Source organism: Anabrus simplex, chromosome 4 (genome assembly GCF_040414725.1).
Source record: "Anabrus simplex isolate iqAnaSimp1 chromosome 4, ASM4041472v1, whole genome shotgun sequence".
In the NCBI taxonomy this organism is placed as follows: Eukaryota; Metazoa; Arthropoda; class Insecta; order Orthoptera; family Tettigoniidae; genus Anabrus; species Anabrus simplex.
In genome coordinates this window covers 48,326,631-48,347,200 of record NC_090268.1, presented here as the reverse complement: position 1 = coordinate 48,347,200, position 20,570 = coordinate 48,326,631, and the positions used below count along the sequence as shown (strand labels likewise).

General features: G+C 36.7%; 1 protein-coding gene across 1 annotated transcript in view; it reads left to right on the top strand.

The window, feature by feature from the left end:
- Positions 1-20,570, top strand: part of LOC136872151 (cell adhesion molecule Dscam1) — a 476,843-nt gene that overhangs the window by 437,807 nt on the left and 18,466 nt on the right. Inside the window, exon 28 of the mRNA XM_067145993.2 lies at positions 5,306-5,411. Within this exon, the coding sequence (XP_067002094.2) occupies positions 5,306-5,411 (106 nt within the window). The remainder of the gene's footprint in view (positions 1-5,305; positions 5,412-20,570) is intronic.

Genomic DNA, 20,570 nt, shown 5'->3' with positions numbered 1-20,570 from the left:
GGTCGCGGGTTCAGTGCCGCCAAGGCACCCAGTATGACAGCACGCCGGATCTCCTGAAGGATTATATCCGTATTAAAAATATCATAGGAAAAGATGGCAAAGATTTACGGACCCAACTGACCTGGAGGAATACCTGAGCCTAACTCGGGAAGTACGAAATCGATTGCTGGAAAGGAAGATTTAAAAATGGGAGGAAACGTGCCGTAAAATAATAGATCGGGAATTTTGGTGGATTCTCGCAGAGAACGAGTCAGATCGCGAATTTCGGCGGATTATATATCTAAAACAATAAGCATTCAATTATAAATTTCAGTATAATACCGTAGCGAAGCACGGGTATCTTGCTAGTTGGAATATATATACGATTTTTCACGATTTTACGCTAAAACTGAACATTACTGCCTACTGGCCATGGGTACGTATTGCAAGGCGCAAGTATTCTTGCACTACCGTAGGTCGGTAATGTCTTTGAGGTTGAGCCAGAGGTACTCCTGAAGCCTGTGGTAATGTGATGGGGAGGGCCCACGAAAAATAAACGGTGGTTGGTTTGCGTGGATGTTGACGGGGTGGAAGGAGTACCTTTGGCTGTAGGGCTGTTTTGTCTTATGTTATGTAAAAAAAAAAAAACAAGGCATCACTGGGATATGTGTTTAATTGACTGTACCGTTGAAGGTGTGCTGTAAAACTACCTCTGTCTATAATATTTATCCATTTACACAGGTGAAAAGTTATTTGTTGCCCTCAACTGCAGTATCTGGTAACAGTATGCAGTAGAGGGTTAATATTGCTCCCTCTTCCCTGTTGCTATGTTCTTTTTCTTGTTTCTCTTTATACATCTTGAAAAGTTTATTAAAATGTTCTTATAATGTTCACACTGTTTCTTAAACAGTTGACTTGGTGAGAAAATGTGATCTATGGTTGATCAACTGGGCCTACAGCCAGCTTGATAGTCCTGGATGGAGGGGCACGTTTCTTAACAGAGTCACTCCCAGTTCCTTCCGCAGGCATTTAATCATGCAGCCCAGCAGTTTTTAAATGCCGTGCTAACTCACTAGATAACTTGTACACAGCTTTAACTTAGTATTATCAAGCAAGTGGCCACTCAGTTTGTGTCACGTAGATTCAGAAGATTGTGGGTTCAAATCCCACTGTTGGCAGCCCTGAAGATGGTTTTTCGTTGTTTACCATTTTCACATCAGGCTGTACCTTAATTAAGACCATGGTTGGTTCCTTCTTATTCTTATCGCTTTCCTATCCCATCGTCATCATGAGACCTATCTGTGTCGGTGTGATGTATAGCAGATTATTAAAAAAAAAAAAACTTAGTATTACTCCTAAACTATAAACCCTAAAAATACTGAAAAATTTTACATACCTTCACAAGATGACCTAGTACAATTTTTAAGTGTGTGATATCTGGTGTCACACTGTCCACCATGCAGAGGAACACCACTCTTTCTACAGTACTGTCACTTTTTAAGGTGGGGGAAGGGATGTTCCTTTCTTTTTCCATCCAAATGAAATGGGGTCTTTTGCCAGTGCTTTCTTGGGAGGGACATGATTGGAAGTATGATAGAAAAACACCTTCTCTGGCAACTTACACATTTTTTGAATTAAAGGATATCATGCGTATATAGGTTATAGTCTGCTATGCTCACTGATTTTAGTTTCCTCCTGTCAAATTTAGACTGTGTTTCAACCACTTCAGTGGAGTGCGTTTTTGAAATCATGCAGCACTTCCCCATTGAAATGTCATCTCACCTTTATTTAATTGTTTTTGGTGATCCCTAAATTCTTTCGGTAGTCCCCTATTTTGATGGATTGTCCCACATATGGTAGTGTTTCACTCCCGTAATTATTTTGCTAACTGAACACTGTTATAATAATTGTCCATGTAGATGGAATATTCCAAACCTACGTAGGGGTTTAGAAGCTGAAACGCAGTATATTTTCAGTTTACATACATATCCACCAGCAGATTCACAAATCACGCAGACCATTATTCTGTATTTTGTGATCTTGGCCAGATTATAAACATGGAATCAAAGGCACCTTCTCCAAACCAGCATTCCTTCTAGCACCAAGTTTTACTCTCAGGTGTACACCAAAGGGAACTGGTCACTAAGCTGTTCTAATATCAGCCTAATTTTGTAGAACCTATCTGCACTACTCTCATTGTGCCTGTTGTCATTCAAATGAAGGAATGGCAATAAACTTTCAAACTGGTTCCTATGCATTGTTTTTTGGGAAAATTGAACTTTCAAAAGTGGGATCATCTGCCCAGTACATTTTTGTATCTGACTTCCTAATAATACCAGCAATAAACATCATCACTGTTGTGAACATCAATATTTAATCATGCATTGGTCACAAACTCTGGAAAAGGGGGACAATAACTTGGTTACTTCTTAGACACTATTGGTATGTCATTGTCAGCATGAAATAAGGACTTCTCTGTATCGTCATCTAACTCGATCACTTGGTCAAAACATATAAATTGTTTACTTGCCATGACTATTCATTATATCACTCAGCGCCTCTTGAATTCCAACCATGCACTTCAGAAAACTCGAGACAGGTTCGTGTTTATTTAGATCACACAGCACACAACACAGAAAATTACCCCAAGCTGTAGTAAAATGTTTGTCTTCCCACTATCTACCGGCAAACAGATATACTGGGTCATCTAACGTACTTTTGAATGTAAAAAGGTGGCATGAATTCAACTCTGACTAAGGTCGGATAGGGTATTTTACACACCTGAAACCTAAACCAACCATGGTTGGATATGGAAGCGAATGTGTTAAGGATAACATTAGAAAGCACCTTGTAGGTCACGTTCAGGAGGCTGATTCTGCAGTAGTTGCTGTATTCCTTCTTGCTTCTTGTATAGATTGGACATATTGTGGCTGATTCCCATTCTACTGGTAGTGTCTTATTCCCTCATACCACCTGAATCAGTTTATAAATTTGAAAATGTAGACACTCTCCTCCTTCCTTGATCAGTTCTGCTGCCTTTCCATCCTCTTGCAGGTCTGTGCATCAATTCATTTCCTCAGCTCCTCTGCGTGACCTGACATTCTGCCACAGTTGTAGTGTTGGTTAACCATATCTATCTAGATAATGGGAAAAATAACCAAACAGTACCTCAGTTTTATCCAAAAAATCTCTAACACAAATATGAGAGTTTATGATTATTGTTTCTGAATCTCAATTATGTACATTATATTGTTTACATTATGAGTCTTGTAAATTTTAATTTATTATTTTACAATTTTGCTATATGTCACACCGACACAGATAGGTCTTATAGCAATGAACCTTGTAATTAAAGAGAGTAAGTGTAAAAATAAAGGTTTACTAAATTATTTACACCACTAGTTTAATGTGTAAACATTTCAAGTCTTCTTCATGCTTCCATTGGCCATAGGAAGTAACAGCAAGAGATGAGGCATGACTGGCAGAATTTGATATAATTTTATTACTGCAAAGAATCAAGATGCTTTTGCCTTCAAAAGGAAATTAGAGCTGGACCTATATGATCATGTGGACTTGTGAGGGATAGGATTAAAGTAGGAGTGCTTCCATTAAAATGAATACTTCCTTTTAATTTATAAAATGTTTTCAAAACATGAAAACAATTTTCGAAGTGACATAAAAAGTATATAATTGAATAGTGAACTGTTTGTGTATCAAACCTATCCAGTATTTAGACCCTTGTTGCTGCAACTGGTACATGTTTGTTCTTCTTCTCCTTCCTAGAGTTCTTAAAATAGTACCCTATTATGAGTACTGGCAGGTTGATTAAATCTAATACTAATATGATTACCAAGTGGAGAAAGCAATATGGCATTTTACATGATTAAAACCTATTAACAATATGGGACTATCTTGATAAATAAATATGAATAATGTGGTACTTTTGGATTTATGTTGTGGAAAACATGACTGCTGTGTTTCATGACAAACTCCTCTTCAAATATTTGACTGTATTTTCAGTTATTATTTAGTTGTAGAATATTAACATTCATTTTGAAAGTGTGAATGTTTTCCCCCAGTTTCATTTTAGGAATGCTGTGCATATCGTTGCCTCAGTGGCTGCAGTTTTAGAATTTTATTTACATTCACCCATGTATCATCTAGGTATACAACTTGCATCATGTTTGTCCTGACATCACCAACTGAGTGTTGATCATACTAATTACTTCTGTCCTGGTGACTAGTAAGTAATAGCATTTTAATTTTTAGCAAGCCCTACATGCTTTATTTGCTTAAGAGTAACATTCAATACCTACACCATTAGCTTTAGTTCAGCCTTCCCCCCACCCCAAGTGTACCAGTGTTTCGTTCACGTTGTGGTACCATCAGGCATTGAATCTTGCCCTATCTTTAAGTTTGCGCTCAATCCATCTGAGGTGTTTATACACCATAACTTATTGCAATACACGGTTGTCTATGCTACTGCTGTGCAAGTTTGCAGAATAAGCTGGAACATTTTTCAACATTTCTCAGTGACTGCAAAACCATCGTCGTCTCTGTCTATCTCTGTTTCTCTTGTCTCTTATGGTCAAATTCATAATTTTCCTAGGTAACCTATCCTCCTCCATTCATCTCGCATGACCCGTTCATTCCTAATTTAGACTTTAACTCTGCATTTTGAGTACCCTCCTGCCACTGATCCCACCTGTTTGTAGCAGCATTCCCGCTACCTTCATGTCTGTTACGTCCAACTTATGAATTAGGTAATTTGAGTCCACTCAGTTTTCACTTGTATCAGTAAAGCCAGCCCGAATATAGAGCAATGTAAAGCTGTTTGAAATTTCACCTCCTTTTCACAGAATACCACTGAATACAACTGCGAGCTTATTGCATTGTATTTTTGTTACACCTTCATTCTTACTGGGACACCATCTAGGTACTAGAAGGAGGTACTGCGATGAAACCTTGCTGATAAATGAAATAGCTCATGCATGGATTATACATCCTAAGTACTTGAAGTGATACAATATTCCAGTTTCATATTTCCTACTTGACATTCAATTCTCCTAGGTTTCTTCCCAAATTACATTACTAGTCTTGAAAATGCTCATTTTCATACCATACTTGCTGAATCTCTTTTGAAACTCCAAGATATTTATTTTTAAAATTAGTTCCGTTATTTCAGACTGATATAAGACGGTAATTAGTATCTGGTTTCAGCCACATTAATCAGATACATGATCATTTTTAATCAAAACAGAAATGCTTAATAAATGTAGACCTTAAATCTAAAGATTTTTAAGTAATTCTTTTTTTCCTGGTACAGATTCTGTATTCGAACTTGACTCAAGCACAGAATCAACAGAAGCATCCCCTGAGGTGAACCAAAGGACTCGAAGAGGAATGGCGGCAAGGAGAGGGACGCCATCCAGGTAGTGCAAGTAGGTGCTGCGATGGCGTCTTGCCGATAAATTAAATAGCTCTTTGCATGGATCATTTATTTCATTTTCTTGCTACACAGTTAGTACATTTTCATATCAAGTTATTGCAGAAAATTTAGATCTGTTGTTGAATAGTTTACATCAAATTTTGTAGGATGAAGTGATAAAGTCAGCTAAATACACTAACCAACTAGATTGTGGCTCAGAACTTAGCTTTATGAATTCCTCAGATGAATAAATAACTGATATTTGTGTCTCAAGGTATACAGAATAATTTTATTTGTGTTTACAAGCAATGAATTATCATTTTTGGTTGTGGAGGTATTCTGTGTCTAACCTGGAGATAATTTATTTTAAAAGTCCTTGAAGAACAAAATACATTATATCTTCAGGTATGTACACTTCCTCACACCCAAAAAAGCACAGGGTAGGCTGTGTCATACATGGCTATAGGTGTTTGTGCACGATGTCTGTGGGCGGTGAGAGTAAAAAAAGAGAGTGTGCAGGTATGGCAGAATCAGTTTCTCTTCGTGTTGTTAATACAATAGTTTCTCTGTGAACACTAGATTTTGAACATTTTAACTCATAACCAGCAAAGAAAATGTTTATTGATCAAAAAGTCACTATGTGTGTTTGTTATTTATGTTTACTGTTTATGATATTAGTTAGCCTGTTTACCACGTATCAACAACAGAATTGCTTCATTTAGACGAGCCATTATTCATTTTATTTACATTTATTGTAAACCAACTTATCTGGCTTTTCTCCTAGCAACATATTCTGAGCATGCTCTCTGTATCATCCCATACCAGACAGCGTGTGTACTTGTGTAAGTCGAAAGTCTGCCCTAATTGTCCAAAGTCTTCCACAATGATACCCTTATGTCAGCTAAAAGAATCTCTATTCAATGATATACACATCATGGGTCAGAATTTACAAACAGAAACAAATTAACAAATTCTCAAATTTTCTACTCCATATAACTTTGTCCCTAAGATTGCTGGATAACTCTTACAGTGTTCTCCCCAGAAATTTCCGTCAGCTGGGTGGGAATACTACATAAAGAATGGATATGATAACATTGTGCCTTAGCTGGCAGGACCTAGTGTTCACAGTGCACTATGTCTTCTGGTATGGGCTAGAGTAATTTTGTTACTTTCATTGATCTGTCTCTGTCTTATGCTTGGCTTTGACAATATGAAAGTGACTGAGGTATGAGCGATGCTAGTAATGCCATTCCTTCTGCAGCCAGTCCCTGTTATGAATGGTATGAAAATGTTGCTCATAGGGTCAGTTGGTGCATGCATTTCAGTGGGCTTGGCAGACTCATATGTAATAGCAACTTCTGGCTCAGTGAGGAAATCAACGGGAAACTACCTCATTCCTCATTTCCCTAGTACGCCTTTTCAGTGATGCCTAGGCCATCTATGACAGCTGATGGCAGAGCTGTTGGGGATCCAACCAGCCTTAGGGCTGAAGACTGAACATACATACATGATAACATTTTAATTTATTCTCCTCAGGGCATTAACAATAATATCAGGTAAACACTAACTGCAAAATTGAACTATTTTAGTGTTATTATCACAAACAAGACATAAGAGTATTATGAACTTGTACTGTTCTACTGTTCGTTCATAATTATATAACACATGGGCTTACCATGGGTTTGCGACGTCATACAGAATTGAGTGCTTGCATGCAATTCCATGCTAATTCAGACACCGCTCGCGCACACTAGGTGATAGTCAATCTAAACATTTAAACTCCGATCTAATTAATGCAATTATGCTGACAATATTGAAGATATATCATTTAAATAAATAGTTTTACAGTATTTACATTTTAATTTGGAGCACTCAGTGACTTAAATATATATTAATATTATCTAACTTGTACATATCTAGGTTATGTTTGCCAGGCAGCCTGTAAAAACAACAGGGCAGTGCGGCCATTAAAAAGGTCCTAGACAGAACATTGTCTTGTGGTACCATCATGCTATGCTCAGGGACAGCTTCTAACAGTACCACACACCACTATGTGTATTTGTTATTTATGTCTGTAGTTTGTTTGTTTATGTTAAATTGACACCAGAATTGCTCAGATCAGATGAGCCATTCGCTCGCTGCAGTGGTTCTAATAATACTAAACTATTCAAAATCAGAGGTTCACAGTGCAGCTCCCTCACTGCAGCCTGATGACAATAAGATTATCTGTGAAACATGTAGTCCAAGGAACAACCTCTCCAATGGTAAATTCATATTTAAAGCACTGCTTATTCTTGAATAGTAATTCTCACGTACCCAAGAACAAATTTTTATGACGCTCACTTTCCAAACTTGAGTGGCTGAGTTGTAAGAACTTTCCATGTCAAAACTGAGCACACTCTTGGACAAAAGTATCAGGATCAAACTTGACATACCTCATCTCATTCGATGGTCTTTGGTCTTTCATAATAAAATATTTCTTGTCTTACACTTTAAAATATTGTCCCATACACACTTTACCAATAAACTTGTACAATTCGATTATGTTAGGAAAGTGACAAACAGTACAGTATTTAGGGAAATTTATAGTAAATGTTGCGATTATTCTATAAGCTTAGAGGTGCACCCCTTTATTGGAAAAATGCAGATAAACATCCATGTATTAAGCAGGCAAGCTATCTCTTTGATTACTCAGAAACTAAGCAATTTTTCACTTTTTGTGTCAGGAAGTGAACGTGATTCAATATTCATGGTGTAAACAGAGATTTTAGTTCTGTAAGTCCACATTTTCTATCTGTGGCAGAGTGCAGACTAGTTCTCCCACCATGACAATGTTTCAGCTAACACAGCCATTTCTGTGCATGATTTTTTGGCATTAAACCGCATTACACTGCTTCCTCACCCTCCCTGCTCACCATACTTTGCACCTTGTAATTTCTTTTTGTTTCTCTGGATGAAAAGGTAGCTGAAAGGGAAACTTTTGCAGACATTTTGGAGTTGAAAAGAGAATTTAAGTTGGTGCTGCATGGCATCCAAAAGTACAAGTAAGCATTTGTAACTCGAAAAAACATTCTGTATTTTTTTTAAATTGTGTCTTTTTTTGGGGGAATGGGTGGTGGTGGGGGGGGGGAGCACCCCTCGTATAACGAGACTATTCATGTTGCAGATTTGGGAATGAGAATGAGGTAAATAAAATAGGCATTACAGCATTTTAACAGTAAATAAGTCAATGGGAAGGAACAAGGAATTGACAAATCAAGTCATAAACAGAAAGATAGGAACATGAAAAGTGACATGGATAAATGAAATGACAGGATAGTGTGAGAAGAGGAACAAACAGAGAGAGGGACAAGAACAGACGTAACAACTTAGAAGGAAAGGACAGTCTTCATACACTGCGTCTTCAAATATATAGGCTCTTTCTTCATCAATCCCAGCTCTTCTACATTCATTTCTTTGCATCCCCCATCGAGCTTGTTACAGCTTCCCATCTTCATCAGGAGAGTGGCCTTCAATATAGTGGCCATCATGACGATCTTCAGTCTTGAGTAGTAAACAAATCACCTCTCTGGAGTACTTTCAACTAGGTAAAATCATCCTCAGCAATTGAAGCCTCAAAGAAGCATACTTCGTAACTTCTTTTGTGTTACCAACATTGCATAGAGAAGGGCATTTTTACTGTATTTTTTTAAATAATTCACGCACTTTTTCTGACGAAAGATATAGGTCAAATTTTGGGTGCATAAATTATTCACAGAATTCTAATACATAAATGATTTATTAACAAAAAACAAACAAATGGTATACACAAAAAAAATATAAACTTCATGGAATATCACATTATTCTACATCAAATTAATTTATTTAATCAGGTTTGTTTACGAGTCAAACAAAGGATCCACGAGACATGCTGAACATACGGATACTGAAAAGATCCTGTTATGAGCTTATAACAGCACCTGAAGCAAAATAAGAAAAAAAATTAGCTAAGAAACCAATCATATCATTATGAAGTGGCATACCAGAAAAATAAATAGAAAAATGTCTTATCTTAGCTAGCAGCAACAACTATTTGTCATCACTACTGCTGCTACTGTAATTGTAAAATTTCACTTTTGGCATGGTTTTCTTTGAAAAACCACATAAGGTGACAATTTTCTGCCATCAGCTGTTATAGCAAGCATAAGTGTACATCTCTGTTTCTTGTTTCCAAATGTCTGCACAATAATGATTGATTTTTCTTTTCATAACAATTATTCAACTAGGAGCACATCAAAACTGATTGGCATGATATCTGGATCATATTAACAACTTAGGAGCACAATTAGTTTTTCTTTATGTTCTTGAAAATCAAACACTTTTTCATTATAATCGCTTGGCATTCATTACCATGGAAGAGAAAGATAGTCAACTTCGAGCAACATCTATTCATGTAATAAGATTCCACAAAAACCAATGTTCTCCCAATGAATGCTTAAAAATGTAGTATTTCTACAAAAGTACCAGACATTTCAAATTTAGGGCACAATTCACACAAGTAATTTTTCATTCTTATAAAATACCAATTATGTGTTTATTTGTAGGTTGCTGTAATACTTATCAAATGAATGAAACATTTGTTTTTGTGTTTCACTGGGCAAATCATAAGTAAAAATATTATTTATTTTCTATAAAAAATGGATATGTCCAAATGTCCAAATGTGTTTTCTTTTTTCTGAACAAACTACTGATAAGAAAAGTGAAACATAATGCCAATGCTGGTATATACAAAATCTACCTCTACATTTTTTCTAGGGCAATACATTGCATGATAAATGTTTGAGAGAGGGTGCTTTTCTTTTTCCAGAAAAATCATATTTTTGGACTTGTCTGGTTTTTGCTATTTTGAAACTTGCCCTAAACTGTGAAATAAATGTTTGAGAAAATGAGCACATAAAATATGCAAGTAGGCTACAGCATTTCTTTTAACCAGAGTCAACTTAAAATATCAGGGTGCATGAATTATGTTATGCACAAGCATGAACTCTCAGAGAAAGCTGCATATAAAGGTGAAGTAGTGCACAGCATCACAAGAAACTTGTCCAAAAGGAAGTTCAGAAAGTGTAAGGCTTTGAAAAACAAATTAATAAAACATGAGCAAAAATTGGGTACATCCAAATGTATATTTTTCTGAACAAACTACTGATACAAGAAATGTGAAACCTAATGCCGATGTTGGTACATATAAAATCTATCCAAGAAGATCAGCTCGAGATGTTTCAGAAGTCCTTAATAGAAACATAAAACATAACACACGACAAGTGCAGATCCAGACATACCACTACATTGTCCAATTACTGCAGAAATACGAACTCCATATAACTTTGTCCCTAAGATTGCTGGATAACTCTTACAGTGTTCTCCCCAGAAATTTCCGTCAGCTGGGTGGGAATACTACATAAAGAATGGATATGATAACATTGTGCCTTAGCTGGCAGGACCTAGTGTTCACAGTGCACTATGTCTTCTGGTATGGGCTAGAGTAATTTTGTTACTTTCATTGATCTGTCTCTGTCTTATGCTTGGCTTTGACAATATGAAAGTGACTGAGGTATGAGCGATGCTAGTAATGCCATTCCTTCTGCAGCCAGTCCCTGTTATGAATGGTATGAAAATGTTGCTCATAGGGTCAGTTGGTGCATGCATTTCAGTGGGCTTGGCAGACTCATATGTAATAGCAACTTCTGGCTCAGTGAGGAAATCAACGGGAAACTACCTCATTCCTCATTTCCCTAGTACGCCTTTTCAGTGATGCCTAGGCCATCTATGACAGCTGATGGCAGAGCTGTTGGGGATCCAACCAGCCTTAGGGCTGAAGACTGAACATACATACATGATAACATTTTAATTTATTCTCCTCAGGGCATTAACAATAATATCAGGTAAACACTAACTGCAAAATTGAACTATTTTAGTGTTATTATCACAAACAAGACATAAGAGTATTATGAACTTGTACTGTTCTACTGTTCGTTCATAATTATATAACACATGGGCTTACCATGGGTTTGCGACGTCATACAGAATTGAGTGCTTGCATGCAATTCCATGCTAATTCAGACACCGCTCGCGCACACTAGGTGATAGTCAATCTAAACATTTAAACTCCGATCTAATTAATGCAATTATGCTGACAATATTGAAGATATATCATTTAAATAAATAGTTTTACAGTATTTACATTTTAATTTGGAGCACTCAGTGACTTAAATATATATTAATATTATCTAACTTGTACATATCTAGGTTATGTTTGCCAGGCAGCCTGTAAAAACAACAGGGCAGTGCGGCCATTAAAAAGGTCCTAGACAGAACATTGTCTTGTGGTACCATCATGCTATGCTCAGGGACAGCTTCTAACAGTACCACACACCACTATGTGTATTTGTTATTTATGTCTGTAGTTTGTTTGTTTATGTTAAATTGACACCAGAATTGCTCAGATCAGATGAGCCATTCGCTCGCTGCAGTGGTTCTAATAATACTAAACTATTCAAAATCAGAGGTTCACAGTGCAGCTCCCTCACTGCAGCCTGATGACAATAAGATTATCTGTGAAACATGTAGTCCAAGGAACAACCTCTCCAATGGTAAATTCATATTTAAAGCACTGCTTATTCTTGAATAGTAATTCTCACGTACCCAAGAACAAATTTTTATGACGCTCACTTTCCAAACTTGAGTGGCTGAGTTGTAAGAACTTTCCATGTCAAAACTGAGCACACTCTTGGACAAAAGTATCAGGATCAAACTTGACATACCTCATCTCATTCGATGGTCTTTGGTCTTTCATAATAAAATATTTCTTGTCTTACACTTTAAAATATTGTCCCATACACACTTTACCAATAAACTTGTACAATTCGATTATGTTAGGAAAGTGACAAACAGTACAGTATTTAGGGAAATTTATAGTAAATGTTGCGATTATTCTATAAGCTTAGAGGTGCACCCCTTTATTGGAAAAATGCAGATAAACATCCATGTATTAAGCAGGCAAGCTATCTCTTTGATTACTCAGAAACTAAGCAATTTTTCACTTTTTGTGTCAGGAAGTGAACGTGATTCAATATTCATGGTGTAAACAGAGATTTTAGTTCTGTAAGTCCACATTTTCTATCTGTGGCAGAGTGCAGACTAGTTCTCCCACCATGACAATGTTTCAGCTAACACAGCCATTTCTGTGCATGATTTTTTGGCATTAAACCGCATTACACTGCTTCCTCACCCTCCCTGCTCACCATACTTTGCACCTTGTAATTTCTTTTTGTTTCTCTGGATGAAAAGGTAGCTGAAAGGGAAACTTTTGCAGACATTTTGGAGTTGAAAAGAGAATTTAAGTTGGTGCTGCATGGCATCCAAAAGTACAAGTAAGCATTTGTAACTCGAAAAAACATTCTGTATTTTTTTTAAATTGTGTCTTTTTTTGGGGGAATGGGTGGTGGTGGGGGGGGGGAGCACCCCTCGTATAACGAGACTATTCATGTTGCAGATTTGGGAATGAGAATGAGGTAAATAAAATAGGCATTACAGCATTTTAACAGTAAATAAGTCAATGGGAAGGAACAAGGAATTGACAAATCAAGTCATAAACAGAAAGATAGGAACATGAAAAGTGACATGGATAAATGAAATGACAGGATAGTGTGAGAAGAGGAACAAACAGAGAGAGGGACAAGAACAGACGTAACAACTTAGAAGGAAAGGACAGTCTTCATACACTGCGTCTTCAAATATATAGGCTCTTTCTTCATCAATCCCAGCTCTTCTACATTCATTTCTTTGCATCCCCCATCGAGCTTGTTACAGCTTCCCATCTTCATCAGGAGAGTGGCCTTCAATATAGTGGCCATCATGACGATCTTCAGTCTTGAGTAGTAAACAAATCACCTCTCTGGAGTACTTTCAACTAGGTAAAATCATCCTCAGCAATTGAAGCCTCAAAGAAGCATACTTCGTAACTTCTTTTGTGTTACCAACATTGCATAGAGAAGGGCATTTTTACTGTATTTTTTTAAATAATTCACGCACTTTTTCTGACGAAAGATATAGGTCAAATTTTGGGTGCATAAATTATTCACAGAATTCTAATACATAAATGATTTATTAACAAAAAACAAACAAATGGTATACACAAAAAAAATATAAACTTCATGGAATATCACATTATTCTACATCAAATTAATTTATTTAATCAGGTTTGTTTACGAGTCAAACAAAGGATCCACGAGACATGCTGAACATACGGATACTGAAAAGATCCTGTTATGAGCTTATAACAGCACCTGAAGCAAAATAAGAAAAAAAATTAGCTAAGAAACCAATCATATCATTATGAAGTGGCATACCAGAAAAATAAATAGAAAAATGTCTTATCTTAGCTAGCAGCAACAACTATTTGTCATCACTACTGCTGCTACTGTAATTGTAAAATTTCACTTTTGGCATGGTTTTCTTTGAAAAACCACATAAGGTGACAATTTTCTGCCATCAGCTGTTATAGCAAGCATAAGTGTACATCTCTGTTTCTTGTTTCCAAATGTCTGCACAATAATGATTGATTTTTCTTTTCATAACAATTATTCAACTAGGAGCACATCAAAACTGATTGGCATGATATCTGGATCATATTAACAACTTAGGAGCACAATTAGTTTTTCTTTATGTTCTTGAAAATCAAACACTTTTTCATTATAATCGCTTGGCATTCATTACCATAATGGCGTTCTCCATGGAAGAGAAAGATAGTCAACTTCGAGCAACATCTATTCATGTAATAAGATTCCACAAAAACCAATGTTCTCCCAATGAATGCTTAAAAATGTAGTATTTCTACAAAAGTACCAGACATTTCAAATTTAGGGCACAATTCACACAAGTGATTTTTCATTCTTATAAAATACCAATTATGTGTTTATTTGTAGGTTGCTGTAATACTTATCAAATGAATGAAACATTTGTTTTTGTGTTTCACTGGGCAAATCATAAGTAAAAATATTATTTATTTTCTATAAAAAATGGATATGTCCAAATGTGTTTTCTTTTTTCTGAACAAACTACTGATAAGAAAAGTGAAACATAATGCCAATGCTGGTATATACAAAATCTACCTCTACATTTTTTCTAGGGCAATACATTGCATGATAAATGTTTGAGAGAGGGTGCTTTTCTTTTTCCAGAAAAATCATATTTTTGGACTTGTCTGGTTTTTGCTATTTTGAAACTTGCCCTAAACTGTGAAATAAATGTTTGAGAAAATGAGCACATAAAATATGCAAGTAGGCTACAGCATTTCTTTTAACCAGAGTCAACTTAAAATATCAGGGTGCATGAATTATGTTATGCACAAGCATGAACTCTCAGAGAAAGCTGCATATAAAGGTGAAGTAGTGCACAGCATCACAAGAAACTTGTCCAAAAGGAAGTTCAGAAAGTGTAAGGCTTTGAAAAACAAATTAATAAAACATGAGCAAAAATTGGGTACATCCAAATGTATATTTTTCTGAACAAACTACTGATACAAGAAATGTGAAACCTAATGCCGATGTTGGTACATATAAAATCTATCCAAGAAGATCAGCTCGAGATGTTTCAGAAGTCCTTAATAGAAACATAAAACATAACACACGACAAGTGCAGATCCAGACATACCACTACATTGTCCAATTACTGCAGAAATACGAACAGCACGAAACCAAATGAGGAACAGAAAGGCACCAGGAGTCAATACAATTTCCCCAGATATTCTCAAAGTTGATTCTGAAATCTCGGTCAGCCTACTAAAGCCAATTTTTGAAAAGGTATGGCAGAAAGAGAAATTGTCAAAGGACTGAAAAAGAGGACTAATCATAAAGATCCCAAAGAAAGGTGATACTGTGAATGGCAACACCTGGAAAGGCATCACACTGTTTGTCCATACCCTGAAATAACTATCAAGAAGCATTCTCAATCAAATCAAGGATGCAGTCAATCACAAAGTAGCAAAGAACAAGCTGCTTCCACAAAAATTGCAGCTGTCCTGATCTCATAAACACTCTTTGCATCATTCTGGAATGAAGTGTAGAATGGCAGAGCCCACTACATCTCACCTTTGTAGATTTTGAAAAGGCATTTGACTCAGTGAACTGAAATGTAATGTGGAATACTCTCAATGAATACAGTATTTCGGGTAAAATCATCAACCTAATCTGTGAGGTGTATGATGGATACGAATGTCAAATCATCCGCGAAGGATTTCTTGGTGCTAACCGACAGTAGTAGGCTATGTGCCAGCAATGGGTTTCACACTCTACCTTCCTACTATCATCCATAATGTCATTTATTTCATCTCATTAACTCCTCTGATGAGTTTGTGACATCAAGAAGGTTGTCCGGTTGTAAAAAAAAAAAAAAAAAAAAAAAAAAAAAAAAAAAAAACCTGATGTAATAAAGTTGCAATCTTACAATCTTGCCAGTATAGTACTAATTTTCATGTAAAATACTTTCAATGTGAAGTGACCACTTTCACCAACGAAATCCTATCACAATCAGATCAGGTGTTTGTGAAGGTTGCATCCATTCTCCTACCTTGTTCTCACTTATGTTGAATCGAGTGAAAGGAAGGCAGTGGAGGGGAAAAAAGTAGAGTTATACAGTGGGAGGAGCTCAGCTTCCTTGAAGATCTGAACTTTGCTGATGACATCTGCCTGCTGTCCAAGAATGTTAAAGATAGAACAAGAACAACAAAGTTAGAACAAGAAGCAGCAGCTGCCAGGCTTAAAATAAATTGTAGCAGTGCTTGGGGCATTAATAAAACAATTATATACAAGAAAAAACATTTGGGACATTAAATAAAATTTAGAATCCTTAAAACTATTTCATAAAATCAAAATTAAACAAGTTAAAATACACAGAAACTAATGGCAAGATGTGGACAGTGGAAGGAACCCTACAAGGTTGTGGATCGAAGAATTTTTGTGGCCAAAACTTCAACCAAAGAATAGTTAATACCTACTTATAGTAAATACATATTTATTATAAAAACATTTTTTAAAAAAAAGGAAATAAGGAATACTACTGATAACATAAACACACAACAGAAAAACAAAGCCTGATGTAATAAAGTTGCAATCTTACAATCTTGCCAGTACAGTACTAATTTTCATGACAAATACTTTCAATGTGAAGCGACCACTTTCACCAATGAAATAAAATACAGGTAAAAGGAAAACATTTAAAAATACATCAGAATTACTGAGGTCAAGCTTAATGAAAAATAAATTTAAGTTACAAAACTACCGTATTTCACGGCATAATCGTCGCCACCGCGTAATCGTCGCATCCTTTATTTTCAATACAAAAATCGGACTTTAAACCTTTAATTACATAATCGTCGCACGTCCAAATTTTGTTCACTAATCTGGTTAAAAGGTAAATGGAACTGCAACGTAAGTTGCACATGAATGCGCAATTTAAATACGTGTATGGGCAATTTGGCAACACAGTCACGTTTGCGACATGTTGCACAACGTATAAATAAATAATACCGGTATATGTACGACGCATGGCTTACCGGTAGACTATCGGCAGTTTGACAACGTGGTCGCGAGACAGTGTACTATTTATTCACAACCTACATATTATGCTTACCGGTAGGCTATCGGCAGTTTGACAACGTTGTCGCGAGACAGTGTACTATTTATTGACCACCTACATATTATGAGTTCCCATTTGAAATACGTAAGGCTGTAAGTTATCGCTTATCGGCAACGTCGCCAGGAAATACCGGCTAGGTAGGTTGAATGGACCTCGAACCAGTCCTCAGATACAGGTAAAATTCCCTGACCCGGCCGTGAATTGAACCCGAGGCCTCCGTGTAAGAGGCAAGCACGCTACCCCTACACCATGGGGCCGGCTCCTGTGTTATTGCGCACGAAGTGAAATCCAAGACGATAACGCAGATTTCCACGGAATTATTCAGCCGAATTATTTACGATGTCTCAGTTGTCATCGCTAGACTCTTATCTTACTACTACGTCATAAGTGTCCGGGCATGGGATGAAAACTTTTATCCAAGCAGTCAAGATAATTATTATCCAATGCTATTAAAGTTTTATTTTATAAACTCGTCAGTAATGTAATGTAATGTAAAATCATCAATAACTGGGAAGAAATATTAACCTAATTACCGTATGTTTAAAAGAAATTGAAAAAAATGAATGTTTGTTACTGACGTCTCGGAATACAATCAACTATACAGTAGATCTACACCGCGCTAGCTAGAGCTCCGGTTTGCGAGCTTTGCGCAAGCGCAGTAGTGTGTCGCAACCAACGAGCTAAACTGATGCAATTGTTGCATGCTTCCTTGCTGCCTAACAGTATTGGCTGCTCTGGAATGGACAGATCACAGATGCATTTATTTGTTTCAGATTTACGTGATTACTGTAGACATGTGTGCGTGAGAATTTAAGTTTTTAATTTGTGTTTTGGGTGTTTGCAGAAATAATTTGTTTTAATAGTGAACAATTACGGAAAGTCATTTATATCGCAAAACATTAACGTGTGAAGCATTTATAAGCGATTATGGGTAAATATAGAAACTATTCTGCGGGCTTCAAGCTAAGCGTAAGTTAATTGCCTTCGCTGAACAGCACGGGAACAGAGCTGCAGAAAGAAAATTTTCTGTGAGTGAAAAGTTGGTGCGTGACTGGCGGAAATTAAAAAACAAGCTAAAAAGCACAAACCCTTCTAGACGCGCGTTTAGAGGTCCTAAAACAGGGAAGTTTCATATAATTGACGAAGAAGTGTTTAGGTACGTCAGTGAAATACGTAACAATGGCTGCAGTGTATCATATGAAATGTTACAAATTAAGGGACAGGAGGTAGCGTGCAAACACAACATACCGGTAACTCAGTTTAAGGCGACTCGTGGGTGGATTAAGGGGTTCATGCGACGACACAATCTGTCAGTGCGAAGGAGAACAACGCTAAGCCAAAAGTTGCCTGCTGATTACACGGACAAGATTGTAAATTTTCACCGATTTGTCATACGTTTGCGCAAGGAAACTTCGTACTTGCTTTCTCAAATCGGTAATGCCGATCAGACTCCAATCTTTTTTGATATGCCTCGCAACAGCACTATTGCGCTAAAAGGATCACGGAGTGTATTAATGAAAACCAGCGGTAGTGAGAAATTGCGATGCACGGCAATGCTAGCCATTACAGCTGACGGGAGAAAGTTGCCGCCTTACATCATTTTCAAGAGGAAAACGATGCCTAAGAATATACAGTTTCCCCGTGGAATTCATGTACGAGTGCAACCAAAGGGTTGGATGGACGTAGAACTCATGCTGGACTGGGTTAAAACTGTGTGGAATAGAAGACCTGGTGCACTACTAAAACAACCAGCTCTGCTTGTTTTAGATAGTTTCCGAGGTCACCTCGTGAACGAAGTGAAGCAAATTCTCACTACAAATAAGACACGACAGATAGTCATTCCTGGTGGCCTAACATCTGCTTTGCAGCCACTAGACGTATGTGTTAATAAACCCTTTAAAGACCACTTACGTCGATTTTACAACGAGTGGATGATGAGCGGCGATCAGCAATTGACGCCCGCCGGAAATATCAGGCGTCCACCCTTGGACTTGTTATGCTCGTGGGCGAAGAAGAGTTGGGATCTTATACCACCTGAACTAGTCTCCAAGAGCTTCAAAAGGACTGGGATTTCGAATGCACTAGACGGTTCCGAAGATGACGCAGTGTGGCAGGGAGAAGAAGAATCTGATAATGGTATTAACAGAGGCAAGGACGGCGCATCAGATAGCGAAACCTGCGATAGCGACACCGAAGATTTGGAATAAATTGCGTACCGGTAAGTCCGCATTTCACAACAAAGCGATAATTTTTTGCAAGTGTAATATTTTAACTTTAATACTCAAATTAATGACAAATTAACTTAATACGTTCATTTTTATTTTCAGGTTGGAAAAACGTTCGCCGAATTGTTGCGAAAAATTATGAATTTTGTTTTAGACTATTTTAATTATTTTGATGTATAAACGCGAGTATTACGTGCATCTTAAATTTGTATCAAATACAATTTAGTTATAAATACATTTCTTGAGTAATACAAATACTGGTATTAAATATTCATCGTATAATGGTCGCACCCTACAATTTTTTTTCGAAAATTTTGGTATAAAAAGTGCGACGATTATGCCGTGAAATACGGTATTAGAAAAAGCTTACTTCATGCCAAAGTGAACATCGATGTAAAACCTCTTTACACCATCGTAAATTACAATTGATTTCTGATAGAAAAATCAATGGGTAAATTCCTGTGACAAATTAAAACATGAAATAAAACAAAATTAAGTTACATTAAAAAATTAAACATTTGCTTACCGCAAGAGAATGCATCTCCAACGGAGTTCATAGCTCCCGGACAACACGTCCGCTCTATATGATGCCAAAGACAGAATTCAGACACCCTGTGATGCACTTTTCGAAGGTAGCCTGCGTTGGATGGTACAACCAGAAGTGATCCCACAAAATTAATGACCAATGACTGCATGGGAGTTTTATCTTTCAATTTATTTAAACCAACCAAATTTAAATTTTTAATTAGACGCTGGTTGTCTTATCCTTGAAAAATTCTCAAAGGTTGTATCTTGTGCAAGTCCCAGAAAAATCAACATGTGTGGTAAAGAGTGTCCCGCAAATTTAGATGATAAAATTTAATACAATTTTTAAATGATCCAAAATTTACTTGAATTATGTCAAATACTCTCAGTGCACACGTCACATAAATGTTGCAAAGACAAAGGAGATAAGAATCAATGGTACTGCAAACAACCAGCTCACCATATCTTGCAAGCAAATAGAAGAAGTTAATTCTTTCATCTACGTAGGAAGCACAATGACAAAGAGTGGTGACCCAGAGGAAGACATCAAGGCTCTAATCCAGAAAGCAGAAAGTTCATTCATTTTACTATTATTATTGGAAACGCGCACATGCCGTGCAGAATACCATTACATTACATTTACATTACATACACATTACTTTTCTTTGCTATAAGCTATGAGGGATTTCTGTCTATTCCTGCATTTTACAATATGGTATCTATCACGGAATTCCAAGCAC